This window comes from Thalassophryne amazonica, chromosome 19 (assembly GCF_902500255.1).
Source record: "Thalassophryne amazonica chromosome 19, fThaAma1.1, whole genome shotgun sequence".
In the NCBI taxonomy this organism is placed as follows: domain Eukaryota; kingdom Metazoa; phylum Chordata; class Actinopteri; order Batrachoidiformes; family Batrachoididae; genus Thalassophryne; species Thalassophryne amazonica.
This window is the reverse complement of record NC_047121.1, coordinates 27,301,411-27,325,534: the sequence shown is the minus strand read 5'-3', so window position 1 is coordinate 27,325,534 and position 24,124 is coordinate 27,301,411. Positions and strand designations below refer to the sequence as shown.

Here is a 24,124-nt window from a genome sequence, read left to right as displayed (position 1 = left end):
CAGGATGCCAGTCTGTTGCAATCACACCTACAGACAATTTTTTCAAAGTTTCCAATCCACCTAACCTGTATGTCTTTGGAAGTGGGAGAAAGCCAGCGAATCTGGAAGGAACTCACACAAACACAGGGTGAACATGCAAACTCCACACAGAAAGGCCACAGGTGAGAATAGATCCCATGATCTTCTTGCTGTGAGACAACAGTACTAACCACAAAGCCATCGTGCTGCCATCCTTTCTGAAATATCACACACATAATTTATTTACCTGTTTAAAGCCAGGCGACTCTCTGCAGTTTAATAATCCAGCTGTCGTACTTCATTTATCTTCATTCAAGACAAGACACACACCTTTGGTTGTGACTGCAGCAGCTGCGCACCATGATGGTTAAATTTAAAACATTTGCTGTTTACTGGAGAAATGAGGACAAACTAGATGTTGTTTTATCAAATGGACAGCAGGGCATGCAACACACACTCTCAGACACTACCACCATTAAAAAAATTGGGTTGGAATCCCAAGTGATCATTTTTATCACCCTTAATATGCTGCGTTTACACATAACAACGGCACGTCATGAATGCCACGAAGTATACATTCTTGGCCGCTGATCACGAATGTGATGATTCAGGGCAGAGGCGTCAGCTGTCCTCAGGAACTGCTGCAACCTGTTACCATGCATTACAATTAATGGCACATGATGCTGGAGAATTATCAGGAACCATTACGCACGGTCAAGAATAATGTTCTGCGTTGTTGCCTGCTGTTGCGCACTATCGCACGTAACAGTGCATCGTTAAGTTCTGTCACGTTGTGAATGAGGCGAATTGTCTCCACACACACACCCATATTCATGCAACTGTCAGTTGCTGAATAATTCAGATCACTCCAGTTTGCTCCTCAAAATCCACAGCAGAAGAACTTTGTGACTGCATGCTTCTTTGGGCTCTGTACCATGGAGTGGCACAGAGAGGAGGAGATGGAGAGAGCCACATGTGTGGCTTCACGCGGCTCTCGTCTCGCTCATTTTCCCAAACATCAGGCACATGCAGCAGGTGGAACACCTGCAGGAGCACACTGAGGAGCATTGGAACAAGACTTTTAGCTGACTTGGCATCACTGTCCTCCTTCAGCATACTGCAGCAGTGAAACTGAATGCAATGCAGCAGGGTTTAATTGTGCGCACATCGGAGAAGAACACTGTCACACTGTATTAAGGATCATCACTAATCAAGATGAATCAACACGCTCAGTTGCGACCTCCACGGCATGAGACGAAATGTGGGTGGTGCGTGACATTTGTGGAAGATTTTTTGACAGCCAAAAACATGCTCCATGAAAATCACGAATATCACACACCAACACGCATTATTAACCTTTTCAGATGTGTTAAGTCACATTAAGAATGTCGGGAATGTGCCTAGAATGATGCAAATATGACATTCGTAACGCGTCTTGCCTATGTGTAAACGCACCTTTAAATTGACCTGAATCTTAGAAGATTCTGTGCGCATGTCCTGGTCTCAGATGCACCAGGATGGTGGTGCGCTGAGTGAAGGCCATGTGCAGAGAGAGGCGGCGCTGAGGTTCCGCACCACAAGCCACAGACCCTCACGGTTTGTTACATGTTGTGAAGTGAAAACCTCTAAAATCCACTTTGGGTGAGTTAGATGTTTTCACTCCAATTAAAGGATAACATGGTCTTCAGATGAGCTGAAACGAGCCCAAAACTGTTTCAAAACCCAATGGCTGAACTGAAAAAGCGCATGTTATAAAAAAGGAAAAAAAATTTTTTTTTTCTTAGCAAATAAAAAAACAACAATTCCAAGGAACTGTGACACACGTAGCTTCAGATGAGCCTTCAAACACCAGAAGTATCACCGTTTTTACCTTTTGGGAGGAATGTGTTTAAGTGGACCATTTGGTTGACAGACGCTGTGCAGCAAACATTCATTTAATACAGAAAAAAAAAAAATCTTTCAATGCAACAGATTTTTTTCTGATGTGGTAAGAGAAAGACAAAGTACACATCTAACGGTCTACCTTCAATTAGCTCGAGTCCCAAAATGAACCAAAAACCTCTGAGTTGAAGCAGCACCAATACAAACTACAATGAAACAACTCTACCATCTAGTGGTGGAAACACTTTAACAGTGCGAAACTACAGCCGTGGTCCATAAGTATTTGGACAGTGGTGCAATCTAGTTCTGTACAACATCACAATGGAGTTGAAATGAAACAGTCATCACGTGATTGTCGTGCAAACTTCCAATGACAAGCTGTTTTTATAAACAGTCCCTCCATTTCCACATGTAAATGGACAAACAAAATACAAAGATTGTTGTCACTTCTACAGGTAGCTTACTTTAGACAAACCAGGGGATGGATACATAAACATTTCCACGTCAGTTAGTATTTGTCAGTCTTCATTTACATCTATCTTTCAGAAATACAAACACTAAATCTGTCTGGAGTAGGCAGTTCTCGAAGCATCTATCTATCTATCTATCTATCTATCTATCTATCTATCTATCTATCTATCTATCTATCTATCTATCTATCTATCTATCTATCTATCTATCTATCTATCTATCTATCTATCTATCTATCTATCTATCTATCTATCTATCTATCTATCTATCTATCTATCTATCTATCTATCTATCTATCTATCTATCTATCTATCTATCTATCTATCTATCTATCTATCTATCTATCTATCTATCTATCTATCTATCTATCTATCTATCTATCTATCTATCTATCTATCTATCTATCTATCTATCTATCTATCTATCTATCTATCTATCTATCTATCTATCTATCTATCTATCTATCTATCTATCTATCTATCTATCTATCTATCTATCTATCTATCTATCTATCTATCTATCTATCTATCTATCTATCTATCTAATCTACCTACCTATCTATCTAATCTACCTACCTATCTAATCTATTGTGCAAGAAGGATACAAATGAGGGAAGCCATCAAGACAACCTTGAAGAGATGATAGGTTTCTGTGGCTTTGATTGGAGACATTTTGCACAGTGCAAGCTTTTGTTTTCGAAATCTGGTGAACTTTAACGCACAAGATCAACTGTAAAATGAACTTTGTTTAGGCTGTGTAATGTCCATGTATTTGACTGCCACCTGCTGGTTGTGGTGTCTGCCTTCATATGAATAACTACCAATTTGTGCTGAAAACCACCAGGAGAAAAGTGACGTCTGCTGCAACACCACATATGGAACAAAACATACAACAGGACAGGAATGTAAAACTGGACTTAATAAATGTGTAGAACCTGTAACAGGGAATGACAGCAAAACTTTTCATTAATTCTGCACATTCCTAACAGCAAACTCAAAATAAAGTTCCAAAACCTCCTAACCACCTGTGTTTCAAAGAGTTGGTTCAGAGTTGCCTGCTGCACCTGCTGCACAGTCCAGGAGCATCCATCCATAACAAACCATGAATTTAATCTCTAAAGGCTGCACATGCACCAACATGTAGGTTGTTTGTTTTAAACTCACCTGTTATTATAGTGCAGCAGATAAGTGAAACAATCATGCAAATGGTGATAAAAGCATCAAATTTGGCAGAAATACTCCTTAGACACGCCTCTTTTGAAAAAAAATGATTGGCCACTTGACTTTTTAATCATGGTCAGGTAGGGGTCAATTGAAGAATTACACAGAGGTCAAAATTAAAAGATGCTCCAATCATATTGAAAAATATTCCACACTATTTGCCTGATCATAAAGATTCCAAAAAGGTATAGTTTTGACTATCTGTGACTGAATTCTATGGAGTTACGGGATAAAAACAGGAAGAATGGTGACAAAGGTCAGTGTCATTTTGTACAGGGGTCAAAAGTTAAAGTTGCTCAATTTTGGTAAAAAGTGATGCAACTTATTGGTTGAGCTAACAGGATTAATAAATGGAATAGTTTTGACAGTGATGAATGCTTGGTCTCCAAAGTAAAGGTCAAACAAGGTCTACATCTATTGGATTCTATGACATGTGACATATGTTACCCCGTAACGTGATAAGTAAGGATGATACATGGTCCAAACTATTCCTTTTTAGAACCGTGTTAACTAGTAATTTGCATCACTTTTTACCAAAATTGGAGCAACTTTAACTTTTGACCCCTGCACAAAATTAAACTGACCTTTGTCACCATTCTTGCTGTTTTTATCCCGTAACTCCATAGAATTCAGTCACAGATAGTCCAAACTATACATTTTCTGGAATCTTTATGATCAGGAAAATAATGTGGAATATTTTTCAATGTGATTGGAGCATCTATTAATTTTGACCTCTGTGTAATTCTTCAATAGACCCCTACTTGACCACCAATTGAAAATTCAACTGGCCAATCGGTTTTTTCAAAAGAGGATTGTCTGAGGAGTATTTCTGCTGAATTTGATGCTTTTATCACCATTTGTAGGATTCCCCTCTAAATATTCTCTTAATCACTGCACTATTAGGTGAAACACTAAAGCAGGGACCTTTTTTCACTGTTGTGTGTGTGTGTGTGTGTGTGTGTGTGTGTGTGTGTGTGTGTGTGTGTGTGTGTGTGTGTGTGTGTGTGTGTGTGTGTGTGTGTGTGTGTGTGTGTGTGTGTGTGTGTGGACAAGATAACTCAAAAACAGCTGGCCGAATTTCCTTCAAACTTAGTGGAGCTATTACTTAGATAGATATCTAGAGGTGATTAGATTTTAGAGTAGTTTGGACAGAGGTCAAAGGTCAATGAAAACATGCTCTGCAAAAACACCTTTTTATAGCTCAACAACCAAAAAGCCTAGATGGATGCTTTCAGCCAGCTTTTGTGTTCATATTTTTCCTGTTTTTGATGCATCTAATGACCTTTGCTCACATTAAAGCATGCAATTTTTATGAGTTTTCGTTTTCCTTTCCTTTCTTTGAGCTACTGAACAGCACTTTTGCTGCATGAAAGCTTGACATCTACATTGTGCCTTTTACAGAACAGTCAGAACCAGAGTCAGTGGCCACACAGCAGCGTGCCGCAAGTGGCTCAGGATCAGGGCCGACCGGCTCTCACAATTGAGATGTGGTGCTCAGCATACCAACAACCTGCACAACACAAAGACAAGAGCCTGCACACAGTGACAAGTCGTGCCAGTGAAGAAGCTGTGTTCAACAAGCTTCATTTTTTTTATATATATATAAAACTTTCATCTAAGATCTGAAACCAAACATTTTCACGTTTCTTTTCTTTTGGGACACATTTGTGTTTATAAAGCTGCAGCACGGTGGCTTAGTGGTACTAGTGCCTCACAGCAAGAAGGTCGTGGGATCAATTCCTGGCCTTTCTTTGTAGAGTTTGCATGTTCTCCCCGTGTCTGTGTGGATTTCCTCCCACAATCAAAAACATGCTTATTTAGAGTCTGCTCCTTTCTCTTCCCCTGACCAAGGTAGCGTCTCTACATCTGGAGTTGGTCCCCGGGTGTCGGACTGTGGACAAATTACATTGTGTGTATATATGTGCAATAACAATACAGGCTCTGTTCTATTCTAATGTATTCACACAACGTGACAGCTGCTGTCAGTTTTAGACTGGGATATAATGCAATTCCTCATGATGGCAGTATGGAGCTGTTTGTTTGAAGCATGTTATTGTATACGCCGTGCTCGTGGGCATACAGTCTGTGGGCTAAACTTTGTTATCTGGTGTGAATCGGTGTTTTTTCATTTTTTTTATGCACATGGAGCTTTCCGCAATAAACAAATAAATGAAAACAAAGGTGTTGAAAATTTTAAGGCCCCAGCGAGGATCGAACTCGCGACCCCTGGTTTACAAGACCAGTGCTCTAACCACTGAGCTATGGAGCCCGTGTTTCAGAAAAATTCAATGTCCAGGTTTTTAAAGGATCTCGGACAAATTTTATTGGCAAAAACCTTTTGGTTATTCTTGAAATGCTCCTTTACCGTCTTACCTTGATGACGTCTCAACAATAAACTGTTCTTTTTATTACAATGTATCAGACGGCACAATCAGCTGACTGCAGGCGTCACAGCGGACGTGTGCACGAAAATAAGACAACTAAGTAAGTCCCTTCGGCTGCTCCCTTGTTTGCACTCGGGGTCGCCACAGCAAATCCAAGGTGGATCTGCATGTTGATTTGGATGCCCTTCCTGACACAACTCCACATTACATGGAGAAATGTGGCAGGGGTGGGATTTGAACCCAGAATTGAAACCAAGCGCATTAATCACTTGGCCACCACCCCTGCCGAAAATATGACAAGAATAACAAAAAAAAAGGACATTACGTGTAAAATTAGTGATAATCTTTAGCCTAAACGTCAGCTTGTGCCTGATGCCAAACCACAGACTGTATATAAAGAATGGAAGCTGACGTTTAAATGGGTATAAACCTTCACATACACCGTGAGCTCAGAAGTCCCACCCCTATCACGTGTGGACTTGATTGCCATGTTGACGATTACGTCAACAGGCTTGGTAATCTGGGTATTGTAGTCTTTCTACCACATCCCCTTTTTAAACAACCATTTCTTCTACTTCGTTTTGTTATTATTATTATTGAAACCAAAGCTGACTCTTTACTTTACGTGTGCTTTAACTTAGCCATCTTTGAACTTGTCCAAGGTCTGTGTCCCAAGAATAAGGTATCTCACAGTTTCAAGTGTCCATACCTGGGAGAGCCTATAGCACTTCTGGGTCAACGGTAACGGGACCCAAGCACTGGCTTGCTGCAGGCGTAAGCAATATGGCTGGAGTTTGCATGTCTGCTTTCTTCTTTATTACTATTACAATTACCCATGTTTTTGCTAAGTCTCGTGTAGGTGAACGCAACTTGTCCCTCTAAGAAGATGACACCAACCACACAGGACCACGTAACTAGTTAGCATGCCGGAGTCTCGTTCGTTAACGGAATTAACCAGATAAATCGCTCCACCAACTAAGAACAGTGAGAATAAATACGGACAGGAGCCGGTGGGAGCAAAAGAGCAATAAGTCTGTTCATTCTTTCCGTGTCCGGGCCGGGTGAGATTACCGTGTTGAATCAAATTAATCCACAGGGTCCTGATGGTGCCCTTCCATCTCCACCCGTCTTCCCGGTACACCGGACACTGCCTGGCGGGTCGTGGGAATAACGCCACTGCATCGCTAGTTGTCATTGCTTATGGTCGGAACTATGACGGTATCTGATCGTCTTCGAACCTCTGACTTTTGTTCCTGATTAATGAAAACATTCTTGGTCCAATAATTTCACCTCTAGCCCCCGGCCGTTCCTCTTATTCATGGCCCCAGTTCAGTGAGGAAAACCCACAAATAGAACTGCAATCCTATTCCATTATTCCTAGTTGGGGTATCAAGTTGGCCTGCTTTAAACACTGTGATTTTCAAAGTAAATGCTTCAGACCACATTATAACAGATACAATCCACCTGACTCACTGAGGAAATGATGGAATGCAGATTGTATTTTCTTTGGAGGTTCATAATCGACAGACAGACAGACACAAAATTCTGATAAACAGAGAGGAATGACTTGGATTTAAATAGTGCCGCGTCGGCTGTGTTTGGGTCAGATGACCTCTCACCTCTCCCACAATGCAGTGCATCACCTGAGAGTGTGAGATGTCTTATATTCCCTGTGAATTTGAAGACCCTGGCAGTAATAGGACTGGACTTATACTGCGCACAGACAGACGGATGGACGCAAGGCCTTCGCAATACCCGATGGCCATATTTTGGCCTTGGCTAAAAAACATTGATGATTAAAAAAACTTCACCAATGCTTTAATAATTAGCAGCTACTCTGTGGAGCTAATGTTGACAACAACAGACAAGGCTGCAATGATGATTCCTGGGCATATACAAACCAAAAACACAGATCAGTAACTGTAATAAGACAAGACACTGCTTTCTTGTCTGTACACGTGTAACATACCTGCTAAAATCTAGAAAATGCACTGGGAATAGCTAATAACTAAGTAATAGCTAACTGCTAATAGCGAGTATGTTGCTGTGCTCACTGTTAGCAGCTACTCTGGGGAGTTCACATCCAGAAACACAATAAACTAGGGCACCGTGATCATAGAGTGCAACCCTCCACCAACACAAGTTTCCAATTCCACAAAATTTTGCCTAGGAATAAATTTTCAAGGGCAGAGTCCTGTCAGAATGGGCATTTCATGAACTGAATTAGATGCGATCAAATGTCAGGACAGGAGTGTGTATTTAATTCATGCACTTATATCAAAGTTTTTTTTGTGGTGTTGTCAGGTTTATTTTTTCTTCAACCTTTTTGGTTTCTGAATTCTTTTTCAAATAATTTTCACAGATCACTGGTTGTCTTTGCAATGAACAATTGCTCATTGCTTTTCAGCACTTGGTTTTTGAACTGGAAGATTGACAAATAGGCATAAAATTGGAACCTCCATTCAATTTGGGTGATGTAGGCAAACCCATAACAGAAAAATGAGAGTGATTGAGGCACTTTTGATATATAATATATATCAAATATATTTTGAGATATACTGTAATGCAAAATGTACACCAAATGGGCTTTCAGTATTAAATTAAAAAATCCACAATCCGAATCAGATCTGAATAAAACTTTGCCAGGCAATAGTGAGTGCCAGCCTGCACCTCACTTTAAAATATGAGAGTGATTGGGGCACATTTGATGAAGATATAATGTAAAAGTAAGTTCCTTCGACTGCTCCCTTGCTTGCACTCGGGGACGCCACAGCAAATCTGAGGTGGATCAGCATGTTTAATTCGCACAAGTTTCACACCGGATGCCCTTCCTGACGTGAATCCACATTATATGGAGAAATGTGGCAGGGGTGGGGTTTGACCTGGGAACCTTCTGTACTGAAACCAAGTACAATAACCATTTGGCCACCATTAAATGGGGTTTCCAATGTTAATTTTAAATGGCCACAAACTATGTAATCTGGATCATATCCAGATCAGACTTTGTCAGTCAATAAAGGATACCATCCTACATAACACTCTCAAATATGAAAGAAGTTTGATATTTTTTTTGACAGAGTTCTGAATTTTTGAAAATTCATTCTATGTTAAAATGATTGTTCCTGAGTTTGACCTTTGACCTATGACCTTGAAAACTGAATCAGTTCTTGCATATCAGGATATGAATCTTTAATAAAATGTAATAACTATACATGAAAAATTGTGGGCTCCAGGCTGTTCACTAACAAACAGGAGCAAAAACATTGTTGGGCGGAGGTAATAAGAGTGCAGTGACGAGCCCCAGACACTGATCACAACCAAAAAAACAGAGTAAACTCACTGTAATAATACTTATACTACTGAGGTTGGACATCCTTTGGATGTTTTCTATTAATACGTTTGTGCATAGTCAGTGTATTGCTGTGGTACACCATTTCTGGTTTAAAAAAATACATAGAGCACCATTTTATTTGGTCTCTGTTTAAGAGTTCCCTCTGGATGATCTGGGCCCTGATTTTAGGGATAAAGTCTCCCTTCCAGCATGCTTGGGAGCAGGAACTACTGTCATTAGAAATTAATGTAATCTCAGTGATGCATCAACACACTCCATGCAAGCTGACGTAACCGATGCGTCATTTCAGCCCTAGATCCCAGCTACATAGGTACCCCTTTAACTCTGTCCAGTGAAGATTCCGGTTTGAAGATTCTGTAGAAGTGATCAGAAAGCATACAGTGGGAATGCAACGTCTTAATTACTGAGTGACTGATGTGTTGACTAAAAGGTTATACTTTACTGAATTACAGAATCAAAGAAAATCAAGTTTGATAATGATTATAAATGGCTACGTGTGTACTGCGTATGGGAGGGAAATCAGGAAAAACACTTTTTTTGGGGGGGGGGGGGTTCTACAGTTATGCATTAACAGATTTTCACATCTGAGCCCTCCATGTTGAGCAAAAACAGCATAATCTGTGTGACTTCATGGTGAGTGTTGTTTAGGATTATAAATAATTTATTTACAAAATCTATGTTATTGGTTAACGACAGTTGTATGAAGTTGCACTAACTTTTGAATATGCAGAACTATAAAAACAGGCAGTTGGGCAATGCTCAGAACCCAGCAGTGTCAGCCCTAAATAATTCTGAGTCTTAGGCAAGATGACGTCATCTTGACACTTGCACGAATTTGATCCCTGCACTGGCACGCAATCCGCCAGAGTAAACTCATTGTAAACTGTTTAGAAACTGTACGTGAGCTGTGCGCGGTTTGCGTCCAAGTGCGCAAAGAAATTTTGAAATATTAAAAAGCTCTGGCACGCATTAACTTTGTGAACTAGACGTGAACATTGCAGAGTCTATTGGAAAACACTCTGTCACTGCACGTCAATGCATCTCGTTGCCGCAGCGCATCTGAATGATTATGATGAGACGTTACATCCACAATAAACATAATTTTACAGATACATTATCTAAATCATAAGAAGGAATTACAATGCAACTGTTTAACCAATCAGCGGTTTCCCCTGTGGATGGTGAACCCACAGAATGGAGATGGAAAGTCCTGTCATGAACTATCCAGCCTTTGTTTCATTAGCTGTCTTTACATTTACAGATACAAACTGTGGGACGTGGTGCTTAGCTTTTCAGTATAGCAGCTCTTCTTCTACCTAATACCGGCAAGTCTTGTGTGCACCACACTGTTCAGTAACAGTGACACCTGGTGGCTAATGTGATAACCAACACATCACACCTCAATTTTTTTTTCTCACAGGATTTTAAATGATATATACAACCCCTGGCAAAAATTATGGAATCACCGGCCTCGGAGGATGTTCATTCAGTTGTTTAATTTTGTAGAAAAAAGCAGATCACAGACATGACACAAAACTAAAGTCATTTCAAATGGCAACTTTCTGGCTTTAAGAAACACTATAAGAAATCAAGAAAAAAAGATTGTGACAGTCAGTAACGGCTACTTTTTTAGACCAAGCAGAGGAAAAAAATATGGAATCACCCTGTAAATTTTCATTCCCAAAACTAACACCTGCATCATATCAGATCTGCTCATTAGTCTGCATCTAAAAAGGAGTGATCACACCTTGGAGAGCTGTTGCACCAAGTGGACTGACATGAATCATGGCTCCAACACGAGAGATGTCAGTTGAAACAAAGGAGAGGATTATCAAACTCTTAAAAGAGAGTAAATCATCATGCAATGTTGCAAAAGATGTTGGTTGTTCACAGTCAGCTGTGTCTAAACTCAGGACCAAATACAAAAAACATGGGAAGGTTGTTAAAGGCAAACATACTGGTAGACCAAGGAAGACATCAAAGCGTCAAGACAGAAAACTTAAAGCAATATGTCTCAAAAATCCAAAAATGCACAACAAAACAAATGAGGAACGAATGGGAGGAAACTGGAGTCAACGTCTATGACTGAACTGTAAGACACCGCCTAAAGGAAATGGGATTTACATACAGAAAAGCTAAACGAAAGCCATCATTAACACCTAAACAGAATAAACAAGGTTACAATGGGCTAAGGAAAAGCAATCGTGGACTGTGGATGACTGGATGAAAGTGATATTCAGTGATGAATCTCAATCTGCATTGGGCAAGGTGATGATGCTGAACTTTTGTTTGGTGCCGTTCCAATGAGATTTATAAAGATGATTGCCTGAGAGAACATCTAAATTTCCACAGTCATTGATGATATTGGGGCTGCATGTCAGGTAAAGGCACTGGGGAGATGGCTGTCATTACATCATCAATAAATGCACAAGTTTACATTGATATTTTGGACAATTGAAATGATGTTTGGGGATGATGAAATCATTTTTAAAGATGATAATGCATCTTGCCATAGAGCAAAAACTGTGAAAACGTTCCTTGCAAAAAGACACATAGGATCAATGTCATGGCATAGGGTCAATGTCAACGAGCAGATCTGATTTGATGCAGGTTTTAGTTTGGGGGGTGGAAATTTACAGGGTGATTCTATAATTTATTCCTCAGAATTGAGTGATTCCATATTTTTTTCCTCTGCTTGGTCTAAAAAAGTAACCGTTACTGACTGTCACAATCTTTTTTTCTTGATTTCTTATAGTGTTTCTTAAAGCCAGAAAGTTGCCATTTGAAATGACTTTAGTTTTGTGTCATGTCTGTGATCTGCTTTTTTTCTACAAAATTAAACAACTGAATGAACATCCTCTGAGGCCGGTGATTCCATAATTTTTACCAGAGGTTGTACATGTGACTAAATTAATCCCAAAAATTGGGAAACCGCCAATCGGCAGGTGATTCTCATCCCTGAGGTGGCCCACGGCCGGGCTCTTGGGTGGGACTTCTGCCAGCTGCCCAACGCTTTTGGGGGAGGTCGACCATTGGACTGTGTATTTTTTATCCTGTCTGTGCAATCTGGCCTCCACGGTGGTACACCGTTGTTTAGGGGCATGTCCGCCTTTCTGATCCCCACCGCCCGCCCAATGGGCGTTGTGGGAGGTCTCAGGTTTTTTTGTGTCCTTTTTTTTGTGTTTGGTCTTCCCACGTTTGTCCCGTGTCCCTTGTTTTTTTCTAGTCTTGTTGTTTGGGGGGAAGCGGGGTTGTTTATTTTGGGCTGTTTGTGGCCAGCCCATGGTGGAGGGGTACTGTTGGGGTTTGATCTGTAGCTGGGTTTTTTTTAGTTGTCCCTTTGTCTTTTATGTCCTTGGTCACTTGTCCTGTCCTGTCTCCCCATAGTCTGTGAGCATGCATGTCCTGTCACCTGTTATTCGGCTGTCTGAGTCTGTGTCTGCATTCTTGGGTGTGTGTGAGTGTGTGTGCGCATTTCTCATTTGTCCTTGGTGTGCTCCTCCTCTTGTCTGTGGGTATATGTGTGGGTGTGCTTCTTCCGTGGGTGTCTCCCATGTCTGTCTTTGTCCTTTATCGCCTGAGTGTGTCCCTGTCTCCCATGGCGTGCATATGTGTGTGTGGGTTATGGGTGTGATCCTCAATGCGTCTTCTGGTCTCGTCCTCCTCCTCATTGCCCATGTGCAGTTGTCATAGGTACTCCTGACAACTGTGTGCGGCAGTTGACAGCTCCTCGGTGTCTGAGTGCCCCCCGTGATCCGGTTTGTTCGCTGTGTACTCGGCTTGTGTTGGTTCCTGTGTGTTCTTTGTATGTCAGTTCTGGTGTTGGGTTGTCACTTTTATGATGTGTCTGTTTCTTAGCTTGGGTTGATGTCCATGTTTGTTTTCAGTCAGATTGCACTCAGGTTAAATATTGATGGTGTTTATTGTGTTTTGTTTTCTGCTCACCCCCTGATGTCCATTGTTTCTCTGGTTATTTTCTGCTTAGTTTATTATCTTTTTGTGTTCAGTTCAGTCTCACGTGCACTTTGTAGTTCTGTCTCATTGTCATCTGCACACCTGTTGTTAATCACTTTGTTTATATAGTCGCACCTTCTCTTTGTTCAGTTGCTGGTCGATTACATTTTCCCTGTGTCAGTCAGTCATGCTGTATCTTCAGCTCGTCCTCCCAGCCTTACAAGTTGTCTATCCCTCTGTTTGTAAGTGTACCTCTCGCTGTTGGTTTTTTGACAGTTGTCTTTTGTTTACTCACCATTTGTTTCTCACCAAGACTCTTGTCGTGTTTTTGGATTTTGTCACTTCGGATGTTTGAGTCACTTTTATTTTTTATAATCACTGCAACATTTGGGAATTAAAACACCCTGTTTTTTTTTTAAAACTAATCCCTTGTGTCCTGCTGTCTGCATCGTGAGGTCCAATCGTGACTCTCCGTAGCCTTCAAAAAGTTTGATTTAGCAATCTAGACTTACAATGTCTGTGTAGAGAAAAATCATCAGAAAAAAATTGTTTATTAAAATCATTAACAAAAGTGGAAAAATAAACACATTCATTTGCTGGCCATTGGACATTTGATAAATGTGACATTCACAATGCTAGTTAACATTCAGACAAATAAATGTGTCATCCTTTGTTGTAACATATCAGTGTTAAGCTAAAGATTTATGCAAAAGTGCTTCATGCGTTCAAATTAAACATTGATGTCCGCAGGGAATTAAAAAAAAAAAACAGGAAAACATTAGCTTATACCGACAACACAGGTGATTAGAAGACAATACTGAAGGAAAACCCAGTCTTGGATGGTACAGTCTTTTAGCTAGCCGTACATTATATCATACAATAACATCTGGAATGCTTTGATATGAATCCACTTTGTTGTTCACATTATCACCTAATTATAAAAAGTGCTTTATGCATTGACCCTACACAGTGGTGGACACTGTTCAGCTAATCCGATAACCGATAATTATTGAAGCTAATGTTTTTGTTAGTGAACTAACTTTTCAGATAAGTTTAAAAACCATCAGCGGACCAATTATCTTCCGATAAATTTAGTTCAGATCATTTTTAGTCCGCTAACATTTTTTTTGCTGGTAAAGTGAGCAAAGTTTAACAGACAAAAATGTTTGTAAACCCTAAGATCAAACATTTTAGTCCCTGTCGGGTGTAGAGCATTGATTTGTGGCAGACTGGCTGTCACTTGCTGATGATGTCATCATTTAGCGCAAGATGATTGGCCGGTTGACGCAGGGAGCATTGTGGGTAGTGTAGTTCAGGTTCACTTTGGACGTTACACTGTTACCGACACAAATAAACTGGAGTAATTTTAACATTATTTTATTTTATTTCTTTGTGGCTGACTGGATAATTTAATCACCAAGACTTGGTGGGAGAAAGGAGATCTCACGGTGCAGCTGTGTTACAGAGGGACTTTTTTTCACTGTTTTAGACACCGTGTTGGATAATCAGGACACTTTATGTGGTGGTTATTTTCTACAGGATTCCCACTGAAACTAACAGGTAAGAATCTATGCTCACTACATGTCTTTTACTTTGCCAATCAATGCATTAATGGACATATTTCGGTTGTTTAAGCTGCAGGGTTCAAAGCGTGTGAAAAAACAGCAGCTTTTACTTCATAAATGACGGTGTATATAATACTGAGATAAACACTGACTACGTTTACATGCCGTTAATATTCGGGTTAAGGTCAATATTCCGGTTTCTGAATCATTAGGAATAACCCGTTTACATGCTTAAGCAGACAGAGTTACTCCTGTATACGAGGTCTGTTAGAAAAGTATTGTACCTTTTTATTTTTTCAAAAACTATATGGATTTGATTCATATGTTTTTACGTCAGCCAAGCTTGAACCTTCGTGCGCATGCGTGAGTTTTTCCACACCTGTCGGTTGCATCATTCGCCTGTGGGCAGGCTTTGAGTGAGCACTGCTCCACCCCTCTCGTCGTTGTTTCATTGTCAGGAAATGGCGCAATGATTTGGGCTTTTTTCCATCAGAATTTTTTCAGAAACTGTTAGAGACAGGCAGCTGGAAACCATTCGAAAAATGTATCTGGCTTTCGGTGAAAATTTTACGGGCTTCACAGAGAATAAAGAGTGTTACTACAGCTTTAAGGACTCCCCACAATGGCGCACGGCGCCGCGCTCCGAGCCACCATCGAGAGGCAGAAACCACCACATCATTTCTAAACAGATGGCTGTGTGGAGCCGGGACCCTTGTGTGCAATTTCTCTGGTTATCACAAGAGCTGGACATCAGCCATTTTCCGGCAGATTTCACTTTTAACAAGAGATTTTGTCATGGAAAGCAGTAGTAGTTATCTTCACCCGGGGAGACGGGGCTACAACTGTAACACAGGAAGCACAGCGCGTTCACCCATTACAGATCCACTCATGCAGCTCCCGTTTAAACCTCTTATCCGGTCGAAGTGTGACGCGAAGCCGTCGCTAGTCACACTCCACCACGACCCTCGGATAAGGCACAACACAGGAACACGGCTGCAAGAGCGCTCAAATCAGTATTCAGTAATGGGTCTCAAACACGCACCATCCGGGCGGAGAGCACCCGTAACTGATCCGGATAACTTCTGAACGTCTGCTGCCGCCTTCCCGGCGCGTTACCGTCTCTGCTACCGCTGGGTCCATGACGTTTGGCCAGAGACTACTGTTATGTGTCGGACGCAGGACGGAGAACCGACCAGCGTTTGAAGGACCCAGTATGAAATAAGCAGAGCACGGTACAAAGGATAACAAAATTTAATGACATAACAGTGCGGTGCAAAAGTATAACAAATGAGTGCGCGGACTGGCGAGGTGGATATACGGTGTGCTCCCAGCTGCACAAATGGTCCGGAGCCAGAAACAGTTCGGACCCAAGGACCCCGCCGACACCCCCCAGGTGGCCGCGACAAACCGAGTCAGTGAAAGAAGAAACCATCATGTGAGTCCACACTCCACACACAGAGAGACCGCTCAAAGGTGTACACAAACAGCAAACACTTCCTGGCTTAAGCACTAATCAGCTTCCCACCCTGCAGGCATGGAACACCCCGTTCACATTACTCACTGCAGTGGAAGCTGATTAAACGACTAACATAACAGCTCAATATAATAAGGTGTGAGGGACACCACATTTACTGACTGTACAAATGTTAGTCACAAAACCTGACGTACCTCAGGAAGTGTGCTGACAAGCGTGAGACCTCACCCCCTCCTCTTTCACAGACCATGGCATCAAACCTGGACGTTCTCTGCATCCATAATGATGAGATGGCTCTCAAGACGACGATCTCACCCGTCTGGTCACAAGGTCGAGTCTCTGGCAAATACACACTGTGTACTCCAGACTTAAATGCCACCATGCTCCAATTCGTGTAGATGCACCACAGCTGTGAGTCCTGACGAGCTGCACATGATCAGCCTCAGGTGATCAGGGTGAGGTCCTGATAACTCAGCCACACAGCCACTCAGTCCTAAACGCGTGCCACCTGGAAGGAAAAACAAATGACAGAAACAGAAGACACAAACAAAAAGCAGCCAGGCACCCCCAACCATACAACAAATATTCCGGTTATGAAAGGGTTATGAAAGGGTTACTGCCTGAATGTAAACGTAGTCTGCGACTTCTAATACTGTGTTTTACTGTTTTTGAAAGATGATGACAGTATTTGGGTTTTATTTTTTTATTTATTCATTTTTTGTGCGTCCTTTTTGTGTTTGTGATCTTTGAATTTACCCAGCAGCCCCTGCTGCGCTTAAAGTGAAACTGGTTTATCAGAAGCCGACAGTGTAATCTGATGTGACCGCGTCCAAATCAATACTAAAAGTTATAGGTTATCTATAATAAATATACATTTTTTAGCAGTTTATCAGTTTAAACGTCATAAAAGATAACTTTTCAGTTATCAGATTAATGGTTATTGAAGCTAACTTTGTGGTTAGCTGTGCCCACCACTGTCCCTACAGCACTGTAGCTGTTTTCATTTACATAAATGTGTAAATATACCAGCAACTATAGACAGCAAAACATCTCCTTTTGACAGTGTTAAATCTGGAATGGAATTTAAGAAGGTTTTAGTCAATGAAAATTAGCACTGACTGTGTGGCTGTGAAACATTTAGACTTCTATAACATAGTCTGAGTTGCCACAGATCACTCCAGCATCTTCATAGTGGGCACAGTTATGTCTCCCCACACCAGAGTGTTTACAGTTCAGCAAGTTGGACTCGGTCCCGTCACACACAACATCATCTAGAAGAATCTGGAGGTCCCTCCCCTCACCAAATTCTAAACTCTTGGCTGCCTTCAATGCGTACCGAAAACCCAGCTGCCTGCAAACCACTGCAGCGTTCTTGGTGGTCCACAGATCATCGCACACTGTGCCCCACTGGCCATTAACAAAGATCTCCACACGTCCACGGTCATTGCGGCCTTGATTGTCCCCAACTAGTCTCACGTGTCCGTTCTGGAGCTCAGGTGCACTATCCACTCTGGATTTGCCTTTCCTGCGCCGGCCTTTCCGCCTTGAATGAGTGGGCAGCCTGGTTGTAGTTGTCGACGGCAAAGAAGTAGTTTGGTCTGGTGCTAGTTGGTTTAGCTGGTCAAGTAGCTCTTGAAGCCAGTCATATGTTTCTGTAGGCTGTAGCTTAGGTGTACTTTTGGTTGGTGGTTCAACACCAATCAATGCTGATGGAAGAAAGGAAACTGAATTACAAAAACAAATATACCTAAAAGGGCAGTTTCTTGAGGCATGACCTACACCTTTGAAGCATTTTAATTTGGGATGTCTTGCTATCCAACTCAGACATTATGAGTGACTGTCCACTGGACATAAATGATGAAAAAAGACATTTCTGACAAACACCAGACATTCTGTTTTAAAAATCTTGGAAAGTGAGAAGATGTTGGAGGAACGGAGAAGAAATGCAACAGTACCAATTTTTATGAAGAATGGTGATGTACAGAGCTGCAACAACTAAAGTGGCACAAAACTGATCAGCCATAATATTAATTTGTGGGAAAAGTAGTAGAAGTTAGGCTTAACAAAGAGGTAAAAATCTTCAGGGAGCAATATGGTTTCATGCCAAGAAAGAGCACTACGAATACAATTTTTGCTCAGAGCATGCTAAAGAAGAAGTATAGAGAAGGCCAGAACGAGATCCTTTGTGTGTTTGTAGATTTGGAGAAAGCTTATGACAGGGTCCCAAGAGAAGAGTTGTGGTATTGTATCCCATTAATCCATTTGATCGCTTTGGGTTAAGAGACTCTGTCTCAGACGAGCTGCTGTGGTCCCAAATGATGCATGCACAGTGAAGGCAGGCAGACCAATTTTCAGGGGGGACTGTTCGGTCTGCAACACCGGATTCAAATCCAGATTCTGGATCAAGATTTCACTTTCTATACACTTTGAAGAATTATGTCAAAACTACTTCACAGATTCTTACCAAATTTGCACCACAGATGGATATTAGGGCATGGAAGACTCCATTAATTTTTGGAAGTGATCCGGATCTGGATTCTGGATTAAGATTTCACTTTATATAGGCTTTGAAGGATTACTTCAAAACTACTTCACAACCAACCAAATTTGCATGACCAGTGGACGTCAGAAATCTCTGATTGCTCGTTTCTTTCTGTTTTTATTACTTTATGATTTTGATAAAGGGTATTTCTATTCATTCATACTGCTCATATTGCAAATTTAACAAAAACAATTAAGTATTTTATTTAAATATGTTTATTTATTTATTTATTTATTGCTAATCCAAAAAATTATCCCATTTATGACTGAAAACCTGACCCGAACTGAGTTTTGTGATCTGTTAAACTTCTAGTGCAGAGGAGAAACACAGGGTATGTAGAGAGAAGGATGCTGAGAATGGAGCCACCAGGCTGGAGGATAAGAAGAGGTTTATGGATGTGTTGAGGGAGGATATGTGTGACAGAAGATGCAGAGGACAGTGTGAGATGGTGATGGATGATTTGCCTTGGAATTCCCTAACGGGAGCCGCCGAAAGAAGGAGAAGAACAAAGTTACATTTGTGGGCACATTAAAAAATGTTGAGTATATATTACGCCAAACATTTTTAAATTTTTTAAAAATAAATTCTCAAAGGAATTCAACCTACACTTTTTCTTTTTTTATGATTTATGACAACTGTATTGTACTGATTTTTTTATTTATTTATTTATTAGCTATTTGTACTATCAGTGACTGTAATTTTCATGGAGGTGCATGATTTGCAGGTGGCCTGAAAAATGAATTCACAGGGAGTAAAAATGTGACAGGAGCAAAAAATAATATCTGGGGTTCAGTGGATTAATTTAGCTTTGGTGGCACATCACAGGGCATCCATGCAGCCCCGCGTTTTGGGCATACATACAAACATACAGGTGAAGAGCTGTTCACCTGACGTACAACTACAGGTGAACGTCAGATTAGTTCTCTCGCTCTTCTGTAAGCACACTCACATTCCTGAGGAACAAACTTGATGAGATTGCTTTTCACTCGCACTGGAAGAGGGTCGTAGTGACACTGTCTCGGTGGAGCTCGTCTGAAAAACAGCAAAATGACACAGTGTTGTTGAAGCTAATACAGAACATATGACACTGAAAGTCACAAAACATCTGTGGAAAACATTCAGAATTTCAGCTGAAGTGACAATCGTGGTGAGAAATGCTTTGGATTCATGTGATGTCTGGGAAATAAATTAGACAACACAACCATTTACCGCTGAGAGACGACCAGAATGTGCCGGAAGCGATATCCATGAGAGTGTATTTAAGACGGCACGTCATGCACGGTTCTGCAACACTGTTCTATTTGATTTTCTTCCAAACCGCACACAAAGCAGTGTGACATTCAGAGAGGAAAAAAAACGCTGAGAAAACACAGAGTTCAAGCTCAAAACCACACACATGCACACATGCGTGCACACACATGCGAATCACACTGGGATCTCTGAGAAGAATGCGCCGCCTGTGTGAGTAATCGAGAACAGATGTGGCTCTTAAATATTAACTTCCAAAAAGAAATGTACACGTACAGTGCCCCAACAACACACTGTGCACGTACTGTACCTAGAAATTCTGCAACCTTCTGGAGAAACAGACAGGAAGTGCCAAAACCTTAACATGCTGGCAGTGTTTACAACATGATGACTTCACATGGGATTTTTGCTGCCAGCTTCTTGATTTACCTGCTGGTATTAAACGTGCATCAGTTCAGGCAGAGCACTGAGGTCACGCTTTAGTGGCTGACCATCAGCTGCTCCAGTCCTGCACAAACATCTTCATTCATGTTTATTATCTGCTCAAACGTGGAGTAAACCATACATCTGTTCATGTTTCAGCTGTGAGGTCATGTGATTCACAGCTTCCAATCACGTGCATAACGTCAAGCGCTACAGTGACACTCTGGGAAAATCCCTCCATCTCCTCCAACTTGTCCTCATGCAGTTCACATATGGCCATTTGCAGAACAGACTACAGTAAAACTTGCATATAATGGATTCAGGTGAACCAGCGAATTTTGTCCGTTATAATCAAAATCCATTATATGTATAAAACAGACAAAATCCATTATACAGTGAGGAAAATAAGTATTTGAACACCCTGCGATTTTGCAAGTTCTCCCACTTAGAAATCATGGAGGGGTCTGAAATTTTCATCTTAGGTGCATGTCCACTGTGAGAAACATAATCTAAAAAAAAAAAAAAAATCCGGAAATCACAATGTCTGATTTTTTAATAATTTATTTGTATGTGACTGCTGCAAATAAGTATTTGAACACCTGTGAAAATCAGTGTTAATATTTGGTACAGTAGCCTTTGTTTGCAATTACAGAGGTCAAACGTTTCCAGGTTTGCACACACTGCAGCAGGGATTTTGGTCCACTCCTCCATACAGATCTTCTCTAGATCTTTCAGGTTTGGACTTTCAGCTCCCTCCAAAGATTTTCTATTGAGTTCAGGTCTGGAGACTGGGCAGGCCACTCCAGGACCTTGAAATGCTTCTTACGAAGCCCCTCCTTAGTTGCTCTGGCTGTGTGTTTGGGGTCATTGTCATGCTGGAAGACCCAGCCATGACCCATCTTCAATGCTCTTACTGATGGAAGGAGGTTGTTTGCCAAAATCTCGCAATACATGACCCCATCCATCCTCCCTTCAATACGGTGCAGTCGTCCTGTCCCCTTTGCAGAAGAGCACCCCCAGAGTATGATGTTTCCACCCTCATGCTTCACGGTTGGGATGGTTTTCTTGGGGTTGTTCTCATCCTCTAAACATGGTAAGTGGAGTTGATTCCAAAAAGCTCTATTCTGGTCTCATCTGACCACATGACCTTCTCCCATGCCTCCTCTGGATCATCCAGATGGTCACTGGTGAACTTCAAATGGGCCTGGACATGTGCTGGCTTGAGCAGGGGGCCCTTGCTGCCCTGCAGGATTTTAAACCATGACAGCATCATGTGTTACTAATGTAATCTTTGTATCTTAATATTCAAAGCGCATATTAAACAAATATGTAGGACTGCTTTTTTGCATTTACGCAATATCTCTAAAATCAGAAAGGTCTTGTCTCAGAGTGATGCTGAAAAACTAATTCATGCATTTATTTCCTCTAGGCTGGACTATTGTAATTCATTATTATCAGGTTGTCCTAAAAGTTCCCTAAAAAGCCTTCAGTTAATTCAAAATGCTGCAGCTAGAGTACTGACGGGGACTAGAAGGAGAGAGCATATCTCACCCATATTGGCCTCTCTTCATTGGCTTCCTGTTAATTCTAGAATAGAATTTAAAATTCTTCTTCTTACTTATAAGGTTTTGAATAATCAGGTCCCATCTTATCTTAGGGACCTCGTAGTACCATATCACCCCAATAGAGCGCTTCGCTCTCAGACTGCAGGCTTACTTGTAGTTCCTATGGTTTGTAAGAGTAGAATGGGAGGCAGAGCCTTCAGCTTTCAGGCTCCTCTCCTGTGGAACCAGCTCCCAATTCAGATCAGGGAGACAGACACCCTCTCTACTTTTAAGATTAGGCTTAAAACTTTCCTTTTTGCTAAAGCTTATAGTTAGGGCTGGATCAGGTGACCCTGAACCATCCCTTAGTTATGCTGCTATAGACGTAGACTGCTGGGGGGTTCCCATGATGCACTGTTTCTTTCTCTTTTTGCTCTGTATGCACCACTCTGCATTTAATCATTAGTGATCAATCTCTGCTCCCCTCCACAGCATGTCTTTTTCCTGGTTCTCTCCCTCAGCCCCAACCAGTCCCAGCAGAAGACTGCCCCTCCCTGAGCCTGGTTCTGCTGGAGGTTTCTTCCTGTTAAAAGGGAGTTTTTCCTTCCCACTGTAGCCAAGTGCTTGCTCACAGGGGGTCGTATTGACCGTTGGGGTTTTACATAATTATTGTATGGCCTTGCCTTACAATATAAAGCGCCTTGGGGCAACTGTTTGTTGTGATTTGGCGCTATATAAAAAAAATTGATTGATTGATTGTGATTGACTGTGGTCCCAGCTCTCTTCAGGTCACTGACCAGGTCCTCCTGTGTAGTTCTGAGCTTTCTCAGAATCATCCTTACCCCACAAAGTGAGATCTTGCATGTTATCCCAGACCGAGGGAGATTGACAGTCATCTTGTGTTTCTTCCACTTTCTAATAAATAATCATAACAGTTGTTGTCTTCTACCAAGCTGCTTACCTGTTGTCCTGTAGTCCATCCCAGCCTTGTGCAGGTCTACAGTTTTGTCCCTGGTGTCCTTAGACAGCTCTTTGGTCTTGGCTATGGTGGACAGGTTGGAGTGTGATTGATTGATTGAGTGTGTGAACAGGTGTCTTTTATACAGGTAATGAGTTCAAACAGTTGCAGTTAATACAGGTAAAGAGTGCAGAATAGGAGGGCTTCTTAAAGAAAAAATAACAGGTCTGTGTGAGCCAGAATTCTTGCTAGTTGGTAGGTGTTCAAATACGTATTTGCAGCAGTAACATACAAATAAATTATTAAAAAAATCATACATTGTGATTTCCGGATTTTTTTTTTTTTTTTAGATTGTCTCTCACAGTGGACATGCACCTAAGATGAAAATTTCAGACCCCTCCATGATTTCTAAGTGGGAGAACTTGCAAAATTGCAGGGTGTTCAAATACTTATTTTCCTCACTGTATATGTGTAAAATGGACAAAATCTGTTATATGTATAAAATGAATGGACCAAATCTGTTAGATGTATAAAACGGACAAAATCCATTATATGTATAAAATGGACCAAATCTGTTATTTGTATAAAACAGACAAAATCCATTATATATCCATGATTTTACAGCAGAAACAAAGCTTTCAGCTCAGAGAACCACACTGACACCATCGTGTCACAGTTAATTTTGCCTCACAATACTGCACCATTGCTCAGTGAGGCTGGATTATTTGTCATGCCGCTCCTGACTTTGCCGTGAACGTGACCACGTTACAAAGCACCGATTATACTCTCGCTCACCTTGAAGGATCAACCACTTTATAAACAACTCCTGAAGGTGACATAGCACTCGGCGTTCCAGTTGACATGAAGTATAGTTCTCCTGATAGACAGCAAAATGAAACACAGTTAGAGGACATAACCTCACATAAAACAACATTTTAAAGCACTACTTCCAATTTTTGATGCTAATTCCCAGTCTCCAAGAAGTTAACATTTTAATTATTTTTGAGTGATTCCACTAACCAACAAACAAAGCAGGATAACACTGACTGGAGTGCATTTTACCACCAACTTCCAAACCACCTTGGGCCCC

At 41.2% G+C, this 24,124-nt stretch overlaps 1 protein-coding gene and 1 non-coding gene across 2 annotated transcripts in view; both read right to left on the bottom strand.

Annotated features, from left to right (window-relative positions):
* Window positions 1-5,786: 5,786 nt before the first annotated feature.
* trnat-ugu lies at window positions 5,787-5,859 on the bottom strand. The gene has a single exon. It is a non-coding gene; the product is annotated as a tRNA-Thr (tRNA).
* An 11,437-nt stretch (window positions 5,860-17,296) lies between these two features.
* Window positions 17,297-24,124, bottom strand: part of hhipl1 (HHIP-like 1) — a 50,811-nt gene continuing 43,983 nt past the window's right edge. Inside the window, exons 7-9 of the mRNA XM_034159436.1 lie at window positions 23,830-23,911; window positions 19,811-19,893; window positions 17,297-18,025 (exon numbers count right to left, since the gene is read on the bottom strand). Of these exons, the coding sequence (XP_034015327.1) occupies window positions 17,457-18,025; window positions 19,811-19,893; window positions 23,830-23,911 (734 nt within the window). The 3' untranslated portion in view covers window positions 17,297-17,456. The remainder of the gene's footprint in view (window positions 18,026-19,810; window positions 19,894-23,829; window positions 23,912-24,124) is intronic.